The sequence below is a fragment of the Oryx dammah genome, unplaced genomic scaffold (assembly GCF_014754425.2).
Source record: "Oryx dammah isolate SB20612 unplaced genomic scaffold, SCBI_Odam_1.1 HiC_scaffold_21, whole genome shotgun sequence".
In the NCBI taxonomy this organism is placed as follows: domain Eukaryota; kingdom Metazoa; phylum Chordata; class Mammalia; order Artiodactyla; family Bovidae; genus Oryx; species Oryx dammah.
The window spans coordinates 38800649-38816299 of NW_024070205.1; the positions used below are offsets into that span (position 1 = coordinate 38800649).

General features: G+C 51.7%; 1 protein-coding gene across 1 annotated transcript in view; it reads left to right on the forward strand.

The window, feature by feature from the left end:
- The window catches only part of PLOD1 (procollagen-lysine,2-oxoglutarate 5-dioxygenase 1), a 29579-nt gene extending 20073 nt beyond the window's left edge, over positions 1–9506 (forward strand). The window contains exons 11-19 of the mRNA XM_040263461.1: positions 177–281; positions 982–1107; positions 1409–1550; positions 2466–2579; positions 3581–3646; positions 4281–4385; positions 5841–5987; positions 6801–6926; positions 8513–9506. Coding sequence (XP_040119395.1) covers positions 177–281; positions 982–1107; positions 1409–1550; positions 2466–2579; positions 3581–3646; positions 4281–4385; positions 5841–5987; positions 6801–6926; positions 8513–8668 — 1087 coding nt within the window. The 3' untranslated portion in view covers positions 8669–9506. The remainder of the gene's footprint in view (positions 1–176; positions 282–981; positions 1108–1408; positions 1551–2465; positions 2580–3580; positions 3647–4280; positions 4386–5840; positions 5988–6800; positions 6927–8512) is intronic.
- The last annotated feature ends 6145 nt before the right edge of the window (positions 9507–15651 follow it).

The window sequence follows — 15651 nt, forward strand, 5'->3', positions numbered from 1 at the left end:
AGGCGGCTGGTGCCAGCCTGCAGCAGGGCTGACCTGAGCTCCCTAAAGACCCTTGGCTGGTACCTGGTGATGAGAGATGTGGGCAGCGGTGGGGACTGCAGGTGCAGGGATCCTGGGTGGTAGGGAGGCTGGCACCAGCACCCCGACCCTGATGACCCTGTGTTCCCTCCCCACAGGGACTTGTGCCGGCAGGACCGTGGCTGCACTTACTACTTCAGCGTGGATGCTGACGTGGCCCTGACCGAGCCCAGAACCCTGCGGCTGCTGATCGAGCAGAACAAGTGAGGCTGTGGGTTGGCCGCAGCCGGCTGGCAGGCAGGCCCGCAGAGCCAGGGCTCACGATGGCCCTGGACCTGAGTCTGGGCTTGGGTGGGGGCCCCTCCCCTGCCTGTCTCCTCCTCCACATTGGTCTCACCTGTGACCCTGGGCTTTTCCCAGCCTGGCTATCTTGTCACTCTTTCTGCAGTGCACAGGCTTCTCATTGCAGCGGCTTCTCTTGTTGCAAAGCACAGGCTCTAGGCGCATGGGCTTCAGTAGTTGCACTCTGCAGCCTCGGTAGTTGTGACTCATGGGCTCTAGAGCACAGGCTCAGTAGTTGTGGTGCTCAGGCTTAGTCACTCTGCAGCATATGGGACCTTCCTGGACCAGGGATCGAACCTGTGTCTCCTGCATTGGCAGGTGGGTTTCTTATCCACTGTACTGCCTGGCTACCTTGATTTAGTCTAGGATGTTCTCTACCTCCTGGCTCCAAGCTCCAAGCTGTCCCACCCCCTACCCCCACCCCTCCTCCTCTGTGCCTTTCCTGGCTGCTCTGTGAAGGGTGGGGGGAGCTGGCACCAGATGGGCCAGACCCCACCCCAGGCCCTACTGCAGGGAGGTCCTTGCAGGTTGAAGGCGCTCTCCCTCCCCTTCCCCACACCTGAACCTGCCCCAATCTCCTCTGGGTCAGAGGGACTCCCTCTGAGATGCTCCCTTCCCCAGGAACGTTATCACCCCATTGATGACCCGCCATGGGAGGCTGTGGTCGAACTTCTGGGGGGCACTGAGTGCAGATGGCTACTACGCCCGCTCCGAGGACTACGTGGACATCGTGCAGGGGCGGCGTGTGTGAGTACCTGCAGGATGGGGGGACACCCTCCTCTGTCTTCCACCTGGCCTCGCCTCCCTCAGTATTCCTGTCCTTGTTGTGCTCAAATTCCTGCTGAACTGAAGCAAGGAAGACTGCAGTCAGACACCAGAAGGACTTCCTGACAGTTATCCTGGGACCATGTGCCCAGAGTAGGGGAATCAAATCAGCACTATCCTGCCCTCCCAGCCTGTGACTTCCCCCTTGTCTGACCCCTGACCCCCAGCCTATGACTCCATACCATTGCCTGTGACCCCCTCCATCTTCCCCTCTCTCCCTTAGGGGTGTCTGGAATGTACCCTACATCTCAAACATCTACCTGATCAAGGGAAGTGCCCTGCGGGCTGAGTTGCAGGAGACAGACCTGTTCCACCACAGCAAGCTGGACCCCGACATGGCCTTCTGTGCCAATATCCGGCAGCAGGTTAGCTGGGCTGGGCAGTCAGAAGAGGCCCCGTTGATGGGGAAGACGAGTTACCTTGTTCCCATGGGCCCTGTGGCTTCTGAGATCCCAGCAGGACTGCTTATAGGCTGCCAGGCCCTGGTGGGGGCACTTGGGGGCCCAGGTATGAGGGCTGCCCCTCGGGGTCTGTAGGATCATTTTAGTAGACCCAGTTATCACACTATCTTTCTCTTTTTAAAAATTTTGTTTACTTCTTTGTGGCTGTGCTGGGTCTTCATTGCGATGCGGGTTTTCCTCTAGATGCAGTGAACAGGGGCCACTCTCTAGCTGCAGGGCCTGGTCTTCTCATTGCAATGGCTTCTCTTCTTGTGGCTCCCGGGCTCTGGAGCACAGGCTCAATAGTTGTGGCACACAGGCTCCATTGCTCCATGGCCTGTGGGATTTTCCCGGACCAGGGATTGAACCCACATCTCCTGCGTTGGCAGGTGGATGCTTTACCACTGAGCCCAGGGAAGCCCTACACAATCTCTTTTATGTACATTTCGACAGAACCTAAAGAAAACTGAACTTTCCACCTTTACTCCAAGTAATATGCCCAAGAGACGCCCTTACCGTTTCCCTGTGCCCCACCTGATACTATCTTGTGTTTTTTTTTTTTTAATGTGACAGTGGGATGATGTTTTCCTTGTGCCCACAACTCACTCCAGGATCAGAACTCCATCCTTTTCTTTTGCACGTTCATTCTTTCACTCCTATTCAGTCCTCCGGGAAGTCTTCCTTGATTGGCTCAGGCCTTGGGCACTTGGGAAATGGAGTGACCCACACTGGGTTGTGAATTTAAATATGGTGGGTAGAGGAGGCTTCAGTCTTGCCCACCCCAGGGGTGGGGTGTGCAGGAGAAGGGAGGCTCTCTTCCATCCGGCCTCTTCTCCCCAGGATGTGTTCATGTTCCTGACCAACCGGCACTCCTTTGGCCACCTGCTCTCCCTGGACAGCTACCAGACCACTCACCTCCACAACGACCTCTGGGAGGTGTTCAGCAACCCCGAGGTGAGGCCCCGGGTGGGTGGGCAGGCATGGGAACAAAAGGGACCTCTGTGATCCTGTGACCTGAGGCACCTCCCTCCCAGAGCCTGACCTTGGCTGGGCTGGGACCCCATGGGCCCCCCTGGCTCCCTCCACGCCAGAGGGCTTGTCAGGCAGGATTCCGGTGTGGAGAGGAGAGTGTCTCTAGAGGCAGTGCCATTTGGTGGAGGAGGGACCAGGAGTTACAGGCTGAGGTTTGTGGTCCAGCTGTGACAGTTAAGCCTGTCCACCTTTGGGGCCTCGGTTATCTTTTTTTTTTTCAGGCAAGGCTTTATTGGGGTCCCTCTGCAGCAGTGGGGAGTGAGAACTAACGTCAGGTTCCCTTGCTCACTCTTTCCCTGAGGAGGGGTGAGCTTGTTCCTTCTATAGGGTGAGAATTGGGTTGTGTCCAGGGGTCCGGCCGGAGCAGTAGCTTAGGTATTTTGCCCTCTGTTGTTGAGTGCAGGGGGCATGCTCAGTACGCTGCTTTTGGTCCCAGCACCCTGATTTTGCTCTTGGTTCTTGAGAAGTGGCAGTGAAGGTTGTTTAGTCCTTCCGTTATCTTTTGGCCAGAATCTGTGGGGCCTCAGTTATCTCAGCTCTAAAATGGGTGTGCTATCCCAGCCTGCCTCACCTCTGAGGGTGCTGTGCTGATCAGAGGAGGAGGAAGTCTTGACAGCATCACTAGATGTTGCAAGCCTGTGGCTGATGTGGGCACAGGCACATACCTGCAGGCGAACCTCTACACACGGCACACACATGTACACTCACATGCAAAGATGGACTCCCATGGACATACTTGTGTGCCCAAACAGCTCACATGACCCAGCAGGCATAGGAGCATACAGGTTCCCCCACTCCCACCCCCACGGCTCCTGCACCCCACCGGGCCTGGGGGGCAGAACTCCCTCCTGGAACAGCCCGTGCAGGTGAGTCCCAGCTGGCCCAGGCTGGCCCGAGGACCCGAGCTCCGTCTCTCCCCACAGGACTGGAAGGAGAAATACATCCACGAGAACTACACCAAGGCCTTGGCGGGGAAGATGGTGGAGATGGTAAGGCCCCAGCACCCTCTGCGAACAAAGCTGCTGGATTTACACATTGCAGCGGCTGCGGGGGACAGAGGGCAGAGCAACAGGGCCAGCTGACCTGGGGGAGGAGCAGGAGCCCGCTTCCTATGCTCTGGTGCTGCTTGGGGTGAGGGAACGTGCAGTGGGGTGCCCCTGCATCTTGCTGGCACTTTGCAGCTGGAGTCTTCAGGGGCGGAGGGGCCTGAGGCATCTTCCCTGGCCAGAGCAGGAAAGAAGAAAATGTCCCCAACTGTGGTCTCAGCTGTGGACTGTGGGCCTAGAGTGAGAAACAGATGCTTCCTTCTCTGCTTCTCCTGGAGCCTGTGGCCTCTGCTTCCTGGATTTGCATATTCCTTTCCAGGCTTTGGCAGCTCTGTGACCTTGGCTGAGAAGGGCCAGCTCTGAGCTCTGCTTCCTCCTCCTTTCAGCAGCCTGCTGACCTCCTGCTCCTTGGGGACACTTGTGGGGACAAGGAGGGCTCACAGACCGGGGTTTGGGACTGGACATAGGCCACATGAGGGGCCTTGCCTGCAGCAGGGTCTGCAGAGGGCCATGCGGGCAGCGGGAGGACGAAGTGATGCTTCTCTGGACCCTGTGACCGAATCCCCACCCTCCTCAGCCTTGCCCAGACGTCTACTGGTTCCCCATCTTCACGGAGACGGCCTGTGATGAGCTGGTGGAGGAGATGGAGCACTACGGCCAGTGGTCCCTGGGAGATAACAAGGTGGGGGTCCAGATGCCTGACTGGGATGGCAGGGTGCTGCCCCTCCCCCATGCCTGCCCTCGGGGCTCTTTTCTTGACAAGCTGGCCAACCTCTCTGGAACTCCTGGAGACGGAGGCATTGGCAGGGGTGCCTGCAGACACTTAGGAGTAGAGGGAGTGAGAAATGGGATGGAGTGTTGGTCTTCAAGTTGCCATTGCTGCTGGGTGACTTAGAGCTGCTTCGTCTTGAATTGCTAGGTTTCCAGTCCTGGTTTGTCATTAGAGTGATTTCACTTCCTTCCCCAGATTGGGCATGGAGATGGGGGAGGAATGAGATAATGTGGGATGCAGAAGGATTTGGAAGTGACAGCAGTGTTAAGATCACCAGACACCAGTGTTAAGAAGCAAAAGGCATGGTGCATGTGACAGGCTGTGCATTCCCTGAAGGAGGAATTCATACCTGCAAGCCTCTTAGAAAGTTCAGGAACCATTTTTAAAGGCACGTGAACCCCTGGGCCTATATGTCACTGGGACAAGCTAACATCTGGGCTAGCAGCTGGACTAAGCATGATTCATGGTTCTGCCCAATTGACATACTTGGTGCCAGAGCTCATCTCCAGAACCCAGTAACTCAAATAGCCCACATGGGGGGTCTGATGAATCCTTGTGCTCCAGCGACCCGGCCAGCACTGGGGCTCTAATACCCCAACTAACCTGTGGCCTCTGTGTTGGTTTTCTGTGCTGTGTAACAAATCACCACAAAGCTTATCAGCTTAAAACAGTGCCCATTTATTATCTCCCAGTCTCTGTGGGTTGCGAGTCCGGCTTAGCGTCTCACAAGGCTGCAGTCCTGGTGTCAGCCAGGACTGGGATCCCATCTGAAGCTTGGGGTCCTTTTCCAAGCTCATGTGACAGAACTCACATCCTTGCAGTGGCATCATTTCAGGCAGCTTGCTTTATCTGGGCCAGCAGGACACAAAATCTCTGTCTTCCAGACCCTCCTTGAAGGCCCACCTGAGATGATCTCCCTTTGGATGAACCCAAAGGGGTAGACATTACATTAATTACATCTCCTGAATCCCTTCACTTTTGTCCTGTAACCTAACCTTATCCCATCAGGTTCACAGGTCAAAGGGAGGGGATTTAGACAGAGCATGTACACCAGCGGGGGCTTCCTGGGTGGCTCAGGGGTAAAGAATCCACCTGCCATGCTGAAGACACAGGAGACATCAAGGGTTCTATCCCTGGGTCTGGAAGATCCCTTGGAGGAGGGCATGCAACCCACTTCAGTATTCTTGCCTGGAAAATCCCATGGACAGAGGAGCCTGGCAGGCTACAGTCCATGGGGTTGCACAGAGTCAGACACGACTGAAACAACTGAACACGCACTACACCAGGGAGCTGGAATTTCATGGTGTGTGTTGGGGGGTTGGATCTTAGAATTCTGCTTACCAAATCCTCCTTGGTCACGTCTAGGACAACCGCATCCAGGGTGGCTACGAAAACGTGCCAACCATTGACATCCACATGAACCAGATCAACTTTGAGCGGGAGTGGCACAAGTTCCTGGTGGAGTACATCGCCCCCATGACGGAGAAACTCTACCCGGGCTACTACACCAGGGTGGGCGCGCCTGGGGTGCAGCTGGGATGAGGGCGGGATGAGGGCGTGGGATGGGGTGGTTGGGGCTTGCCGGGGAGGAAAGCGTTCCCGGCTTGGGGGAGAGTTTACTGAATATTTAGTCTCCAGGAGTGGCGTCTCCTCCCTTCAGGGGTGAGGCTGGGCCCCCGGAAGGTGGGGCTTCGGGAGGCGGGGTCTTGGGAGTCATCTAGTTAGTAAGGAGAGGCCATTCTGCCTCCAGCCGGGACTCACTTCTTTGCATACTTCTCTGTGTACTTAAATCCTGCTCCAGAGGCTCCTATGCTAGTCCACCGAACAAGCCCCTGTTAGCTGGCTGGCGTGCCCCTTCCTTTAGCTCCTTCCCTCATGTGTCTGGCTGCCTTTTTTGACCTTTGCCCTCCTTCACTCAGTCACTTCCTCCTTGTTTACCCTGGTTTTCTCCAAACACCTGCTCTGAGTGTGCCAGGGCCTTGCTCCCAAGGAATCACCAGCCAGAAAGAGTCGTGAGGGTTACCTTCATTTCCTCTCTTCTCTTCCTCCCCACCCCCGCTCTCCATCTTCTTCTCCTGCTCTTCCCTTCCTCCCTCCACATCCTCCCTTTCTTTACTTTTCCTTCTCTTCCTTCCCTTCCATCCCATGTTTTAATTAAGAACCTTGTCTGTGCCAGACACTGGAGAACACAGCGTAAGCAGATCTGCCGTCTTGGTCGACTTTGCAGCAATTGGATGAGGGGTCCCTTCTGTGCACCCCTGCCTTTCCCAGCATTTGGGAGCCTCTCTCTAAGTCCAGTTCTCTTGTCCCACTTCCTTGGCGCAGGCCCAATTCGACCTTGCCTTTGTCGTCCGCTACAAGCCCGATGAGCAGCCCTCGCTGGTGCCACACCACGACGCCTCCACCTTCACCATCAACATCGCCCTGAACCGGGTTGGAGTGGATTATGAGGTGAGCAGCAGGCACCTTGGGCCAGGGGCGGGCCAGGGGCAGGGCTGACTGGGGAGTAAGCAGCTCACAGGGTGGCCAGTCAGGGTATGCCAGTGCCAGAGAACCCTAGAGAGAGGGTGCCTGGTGCGTGGAGACGGCTTATTGGAAGAGGTGGGCTCAGAGCACAATTTGGTTGGGGGGAGAAAGCTTTAGATACAACAGAGCAAGGATTCGGGATGTCTGGGGGCCAGACTGGCTGGGCTTGGGTCCTGCCTTCCTCTCACCAGCTCTGTGTAACGCGTAACCAGGTATGTTTCTTAGCATTTCCCTCATATCTTAGATGGGAAAACCTAGAGGACCCCCCTGTAGAATTGTGAGAATTAAATGAGCTCATCCAGGTAATTGCTTATGTGAATCCATAATAAGTAAACAAGGAAAATAATAGCTATTTTAGTAATAAAAAGTTTAGGGTTTTCATCACTCTTGAAATAAGAGGGCAGCTTTGGGAATGGCAGGACAAGATCAGAGCAGGTATGGGGCACAGGCTTGTGATCAGAGGGGAGGATGGGGAAACCAGGAAGACGTGAGAGTGCGGAGGGAGTAGTTGGGGGCCTCAGGGTGTGATCAGCTAGGGAGACGACCGTTTATTCACCATTTACTCCTTAAGCTGCTATTTTCTTTTAAAAGTCTTTGTGGAATTTGTTACAATATTGTTTTCACTTTATGTTTTTGTTTTTTTGGCCATGAGGTATGTGGGATCTTAGTTCCCTAACCAGGAATCTAACTCACATCCTCTGCGTTGGACAGCAAAGTCTTAACCACTAGACTGCAGGGGAAGTCCCAAGTTACTCTTTCTAAAAGCTTCTGGGGACTCAGCCCTGGGCAGGCATTGTGAAGGACACCCATAAAACACCTGTCATTTTTTTTGAGAGTTTACAATATATCAGGGGTTTTCATAGGGGACAGTGTTCCCCTCTCAGCAGACATTGGCGATAACTGAAGACATTTTCAGTTGTCACAACTATGAGGGTACTATTGGCATCTCTTGGGTAGAGGCCAGGGGTAACCAGGACAGCTCCCCCATAAGAAAGAATTATCTGACTCATGTGATGATAATTGTAGCAGTGTAAATGTACTTATTATCATTATACACTTGAAAATGATTATGATGATAAAGTTTATGTTATGTGTATTTGCCACAATTCAAAAATAATTATCTGACCCAACATGTCCATAGTGCTAAGGTTGAGAAACCCAGCCCTAAGCTAGCTCTTACTTGTATCTTCTCATTTAATTCTCACAACCCTGTACAGTTTAATGCCCATTTTCCAGAAGGGCAAACTGAGGTTCAGGTTGGTCACAGAGTCACTACCCAGTGCTGCCTGCCTCCAAGGCCAGTGCTTCTGTTTCCTTGCTCTTTGCAGAGTGTCTCCCTTAGGCAGCTCATGGCTGTTGCTCACAGGGCATCCTCAGGCAGGCTGTACTGAGGGGCCCCTTGGCTGTGATGGCTCAGATGGGAGAATGGGGGTGGGGGTGGGGGGAGGGCCCGCTGTCCCGTTGGGGAACTGGCACTTCCTGTTGGGGAATCGACACTTCCTGTCTCGCAGGGTGGGGGCTGTCGGTTCCTGCGCTACAACTGCTCCATCCGAGCCCCACGGAAGGGCTGGACCCTGATGCACCCCGGGCGACTCACACACTACCACGAGGGGCTCCCCACCACCAAAGGCACTCGCTACATCGCAGTCTCCTTCGTCGATCCCTAACTGGCCGGGAGTGGCCACCACGGACCTTTTCCTCTTGGTCAACAACCACTGCCCAGCAGCCTCCAGCGCCTCGGGGCCCAGGGAACGAGGATCCAGCCTCCAGGCTCTTGACCTCTTACTGCTTTTGAGCCACCTTCGGAGAGATGGGGCCGCAGGCCAGAGGCAGAGCACAGCTCCTTGGCTGGGACCTTCCTGGTGCTCTGGATGTCTTCCCGGGAAAAACTGTTCACTTTCACTCCTTTGTAGCAACTGGTCTTTTCTCACCCATCTTCCTGAAAAAACCCAGTCCCACTTCTGCTTCTTCCAAGGGGCAGTGCTTGAGCACAACAGGGGCTGACCCAGCTGCCCAGAGAGACTCTAGGGGTGAGAAGTCACACCCCAGAGCTTCTCCCCAGCAGAGCTGCAGCCTCGGGGCCTTCTGCTCCAGGGTTGACACTGAGACCTGGGTCAGACTCAAGTCCCCACACGACTGTGGGACTGCAGCAGCCCCATCCTCCCTGGTGCCTATCATGGGAGCAGAACGCTGTCCCTTGGAGATGGTGACTGGGAAAATCTCCTGGGAGACAGGAAGTGCATGGATGTCACAGCTCCATCCTCTGCTTGACCTTTGCTGGGGGTGGGGCAGAGCAGGGAGTGGTGTATCTGCACACTGCACTGTGTCATCCTGTCCTGGATGCCTCGGAGAGAGGGACAGACAGAAACAGCGTTCCTATTAAAGGTCATTCAAACCACCGAGTGGGAGATGCTCGGGTAGGCGGGTGTGCACGTGTCAGGGCGGGTGTCTGCAGGGAGAGGTTTTAATAGCGAGGAAGGCTGGCTGTGTCAGCAGATTGGGTGACTTGGGTCTCTGTCTCATTTGTACATTTCATAAACCCTCCATATGAGCCAGGCCCTGCTACCTGGGGCGCATGGTATCATCTCCCAAGATCCAAACCAGGTGTCACTCTCCTCTGAAGCCTTTGCTGACCCTTCCTGCGCACATGAACATCAGGGAACAGAGAACTTTTGGTGGTCCTGCCACACCCTGGGCAGATTTGTAGCATCCATAACATGTCAAGACATTTATTAATGTTATGAAGTGTTAGTTGCTTGGTTGTGTCTGACTCTTTGTGACCCCACGGACTGGAGCCTCTCTCCATGGGATTCTCCAGGCAAGAATGCTGGAGTGGGTAGCCATTCCCTTCTCCAGCGGATCTTCTTGACCCAGGGATTGAATCTGGGTCTCCCGCATTGCAGGCAGATTCTTTACTGCCTGAGCCACCAGGGAAGCCCATCTATTAATAATAAGTGCCAGCCTCTGTCCACCCCTGCTGTGGGCTGGCCATCATGCATGTGAGGCACTCAGCATGCGGTCTTCTGGGTTGGGGACTAGCATTGCCTTTTTATAGATATGGAAATGTAGGCTTGGAGAGGCCAAGTAATTGACCTAAAGTCACAGAAGTAAGTGCTAAGGATGGGGATTTGAATATGATTTCAGTAAAAATCTGGTCCCTGCCCCACCCCCACCTCCTAGGTACCCTGTAGTCATGGATGGGGACAGAAAAAAAAACAAAATGCAGTTCACTGTGAACCCAGGATGATAAATGTCACAATGGCTGTAAGAACTGTGGGGAGCTTAGTTTTTCTAGGTGATTTTTGCCCCCCAAGGGCCATTTGGCAATGTCTAAAGGGATTTGAGGTGGTCACAACCTGGGAAGGGGGTTGGAATGCTGCTGGCAGTAGTGGGTCGGGGCCAGGAGTGATCCTAGACATCCTACAAGACATCCCGGCCTCCAACAAAGACTTGACCCCAATACCAGCTGTGCTGAGACTGAGAAGCCTGCTGGTTGTGCTTTAGTCGTTAAGTTGTGTCTGACTCTTGAGACCCCATGGGCTGTAGTCTGACAGGCTCCTCTGTCCATGGGATTCTCCGGGCAAGAATACAGGAGTGGGTTGCCATTTCCTTCTCGAAGCTATCTTCCCAACCCAAGGATCAAACCTGGGTTTCGTGCATTGCAGGCAGATTCCTTACCAACTGAGCCATGGGGAAGCTGAGAAGCCTGCAAGCAGATGCCATTTAAGCTGGGCCTTGGAGGGGGAGGAGGTTTCCAATAGGTAGAGACATTCTCCAGGTCAGGAGATGGAGCTGTCAAGGCATAGGTGGGACTGAGAAGCAGGTTGGCTGGTATGGGCGATGTGGAGGGGATCAGATTGCAAAACTCATTTTCTGTGGCTAAGGAGAATTGGACTTTATTTAGTTGGAGTCATTCGAGGGTTTTTCATATGTGTCCTGAGGAGATAGTTTTTTTTTTTTTTAATTAAAAAAGTTGAAGTATAATTCATTTACATGTTTCAGGTACACAGCAAAGTGATTCCATTATATATACTTTTCCACTATAGGCTATTGGGCTTCCCTGGTGGCTAAGTGGTAAAGAATCTGCCTACCAAGCAGGAGATGTAGGTTTGATCCCTGCGTTGGGAAGATCCTCTGGAGAAGGAAATGGCAACCCACTCCAGTATTCCTGCCTGGGAAATCCCATGGACAAAGGAGCGTAGGGTCACAAGAGAGTCAGACATGACTTAGTGACTGAACAATAACAACAGATTGTTACAAGATATTGAATATAGTTCCCTGTGCTTTACAGTCAGTCCTTGTATACAACAACAGTTGTGTTATCTGTTAATCCCAAATCCCTAATTTATCCCTTCTCTCTAAAAATAAGTTTTTATTTTAAAATAACCCATGGTGAAGGGGCTTCCCAGGTGGCGCTAGTGGTAAAGAACCTGCCTGTCAATGCAGGAGACCTAAGAGACAGGAGTACAATCCCTGGGTCAGGAAGATCACCCTGGAGAAGGGAACGGCAGCCCACTCCAGTAATTCTTGCCTGGAGAATCCCATGGACAGAGGAGTCTGGGAGGCTACAGTTTATAGGGTTGCAAAGAGTCAGACATGACTGAAGCAACTGAGCACGCATGCAGTTCATGCACTGTGAATTCAAACAGTGCAAATCTTAATCTCTTTCCCACCTCTGACCCCCAGCTTTCTAGTTCTCCCCGGAAGTGACATGTCTATTCAGTTTCTTGGGTGTCCTTTCTGAACTGGTCTGTGCTATACAAGTGTGTGTCTTAGGGTTGCTTTTAAGTGTTAACCTTCTTCCGATGCCAAATGCAATTCATGTCCACTGTGGAAATGTCCGTCAAAATAGAAATAGGTAACGTGGAAGAGATGTCCTGCAGCTGTACCCCACCCCTGCCCTGTGCCCCGACAATCACACCATCAGCCAAGTTGAGGGAGTCTGGTCATTGGAGGCCTCAGAGCTTGATGCAATGCTTCAGAGAGAAAGTAGGGTGCTGGTTGGAGGCTTATGCTAGAAGGCTGGGCAAGGATTCCAAGGCTTCTGCAGTGGCTCAGGCAAGTGACCAGCACCTTGGCCAGAGCTCACAGGAAGGAATGGACAGGACAGATGCTTAGGAGGGAGAACCTTCAGGCCTCCTCAAAGAAGGGAAATGGAATTTATTTCATGCCCTTGGAGAACGGACAGTTCCCTTAGCCAGGGAGTTTGGAGGAGGAAGCAATCAGACAGCTGCTCTATGAGGTAGGAGTACAGGTTTGGGGGCAGGGTCTGGGTGTGGCCTCACAGTCCAAAGTCTGACTCTCAGGAGGGGAAGCTACTAGTTCAGTTAGGACAGAAAGGGTGGAACAGCTCCTTCTGACCTCACTGGGAGCTGATAAGCTGGTCCAGTTGTTATTCAATTGCTAAGTCATGTCCAACTCTTTGCAACCCCATGGACTGCAGCACACCAGGCTTTCCTGTCCTTCACTATCTCCTGGAGTTTGCTTAAATTCATAGCCATTGAGTTGATGATGCCATCCAACCATCTCATCCTCTGTCACTCCCTTCTCCTCCTGCCCTCAATCTTCCCCAGCATCAGGGTCTTTTCTAATGAGTTGGCTGTTCGCATCAGGTGGCCAAAGTATTGGAGCTTCAGCTTCAGCCTCAGTCCTTCCAATGAATATTCAGGGTGGATTGCCTTTAGGATTGACTGGTTCTATCTCCTTGCTGTTCAAGGGACTCTCAAGAGTATTCTCCAGCACCACAGTTTGAAAGTATCAATTCTTTGTTGCTTGGCCTTCTTAATGGTCCAGTTCTCACATCCATACATGATTACTAGAAAAACCACAGCTTTGACTATAAGGACCTTTGTTGGCAAAGTGATGTCTCTGCTTTTTAATATGCTGTCTAGGTTTGTCATGGCTTTTCTTCCAAGGAGCAAGTGTCTTTTAATTTCAGTCCCATGAAAAACATTGGTCCAGAGGCAAACAATTTGTCTATTGAGGTATCTGTGGCAAGATTATACCCTAGAGCAGTGCAGTCCAGTAGAGACAGTGTTGGCTTTCCATACCCAAATACCTATTTGCACATGGAGGGAGCTGTTCTATGCCATTTTATATAAGGGACTTGAGCATCCGAGGATTGTGGTACCTGAGGGAGATCCTGGAACCAATCCCCTGCTGATACCGAGAAACTACTATATAATATGAACCATAAATCTGAGTGTTTTCCCTTAAACTCCACACAATATTCCACTTATGACACTTCTGGTCACCAAATGTGTGTGGGTTTTCCCCACCCCAAGCAATCCTCCAATTCTGAGTAGACACAGAAAGGGTGTCCTACAAATTTAACTCAATTTTGACACTATTTATAAAGAAGGCTGAGTGCTGAAGAATTGATGCTTTTGAACAGTGGTCTTAGAGAAGACTCTTGAGAGTCCCTTGGGCTGTAAAGAGATCAAACCAGTCAATCCTAAAGGAAATCAACCCTGAATATTCACTGGAAGGACTGATGCTGAGGCTGAAGCTCCAATCTTTGGCCACCTGATGCAAAGAGCCAACTCATTAGAAAAGACCCTGATGCTGGGAAAGATTGAAGGCAGGAGTAGAGGACAACAGAGAACAAGATGGTTGGATGGCATCACCAAGTCAACGGACATGAGTTTGAGCAAGCTCTGGGAGACGGTGAAGGACAGGGAAGCCTGGTGTGCTGCCGTCCGTGGGGTCGAAAAGAGTCAGACACGACTGAATGGCTAAACAACAACAAAGCATCAGATCCCATAGACTAAGGGCTCAGTCCCACCAGACTGTCCCCACTTCAAATGCCAACAGCAAGTCCAAGTTGTCACCTGTGCTTCTGACTAACCATTTGTAAACTTGATTCCCATGATCCCTCCCCTCTCAAGTTTGATTAAATTTACTACATTGGCTCACAGAATTCAGGAAAATAGTTTACCTACTAGATTACTGGTTTATTATAAAAAGATATCACTTAAGAACAGCTAGGACTTTCCATGGGCTTCCCAAGTAGCTCACTGGGTAAGAAAATCTGCCTACAATGCAGGAGACACGAGATGTAGGTTTGATCCCTGGGTCGGGAAGATCCCCTGGGTAAGGACATGGCAATCCACTCTAGTATTTTGCCTGGAGAATCCCATGGACAGAGGAGCCCAGCATCCATGGGGTAGCAAAGAGTTGGACATGACTAAAGTGACTGAGCACAGCATAGCACAGGACTTTCCTGGTGTCACAGTGGATAAGAATCTGCCTGCCAGTGCATGGGACACAGGTTCGATCCCTAGTCCAGGAAGATTCCACGTGCTGTGGAGCAACTAAGCCTGTGTGCCACAACTACTGAGGCCGTTCACTAGAACCCAAGAGCTTCATGCCTAGAGCCTGTGCTCTGCCACAAGAGAAGCTACCACAATGAGAAGTCTGCACGCTGCAACTAGAGGGTAGCTCCCACTTGCTGCAACTAGAGAAAAAGCCTGTGCAGCAACGAAGACCCAGCACAGCCGAAATTAAATAAATGAATAAAAAATTTTAATAAAAAGGACAGCTGGATGAAAGATACATAGGACAAGGTATGTGGGAAGGAGTGATGAGTTTCCATGCTATTTCTGGGTGCACCCGCCTCTCAGCACCTCCACGTGTTCACTAACCTGGAAGCTCTTTAGACTGTAGCTCAGGGCTTTTTATGAAGACCTCATTATGTAGGTATTAAAGCATGCAGGTAGCTAGATATCAGCAGAGAAAGTGCGGGCCAGATGGCAGAAAACCACACATCTGTAATGGTCAGAAAAAGAAAAGCAGGAATCTCCAGACTGAGAGGAAACCACACATTTTGGGGTGATAAGTGTACTGGAAGCAGACAAAGGTGAGAAAAGGTGGGAATCTCTGGTGTCTAAACCTAACCTGTTGCTCATTATGTTCTCATTACAATAAAATCAGCCTTGCAGACAAGAAGTACCCATTACACACTGATGCCACAACACTTTCAATCAAGGCTAAATAAGGACAAAAATCCCTCCTCCCCTCCAGAAGGTGAAGCTGGGGTGAAAATCAGGGAATATGACCCCTAAGCCTGCAGTTCCAAATGAATATTCCACCCTTTCATTTGTATGTACCACATAACTGGCTTGCTAAGAAAACTCAGGGCAGCTACTTGCCTGTGTCTGCTCTCCCTTTGAGAGCGTGATTGATGAGCGATAGTCACTCAGTTATGTCCGACTCTTTGGGACCCCATGGACTGTAGCCCACCAGGTTCCTCTGTCTATGGGATTCTCCAGGCAAGAATACTGGAGCGGGTTGCCTTTTCCTTCTTGAGACTGTACTTTTGCTTAAATAAATTCTTGCTTTTCTTTCTTAACCTCTCTGTATCTGAATTCTTTCTGTGACAAGAATTTTTCTTTTACTGGGAATATAGACACAGCTGATTAAATCATTGACCACTAGCGATCAGGTCAATCTCCAACTCCTCTCTCAGGAGGTGGAGCAGGGTGGCAGGGCTGAAAGTTCCAACCCCTCTAATCAAGTGATTGGGTTTCCCTGGCAACCGGCCCCCATCCTTAGGAGCATTCCAAAAGTTGTCTCATTAACATAAATTCAGTTGTGGCTGAAAGGTATAATTCATAAAAGACAGTCATTTCACCTTTATCTGAATAGCTCT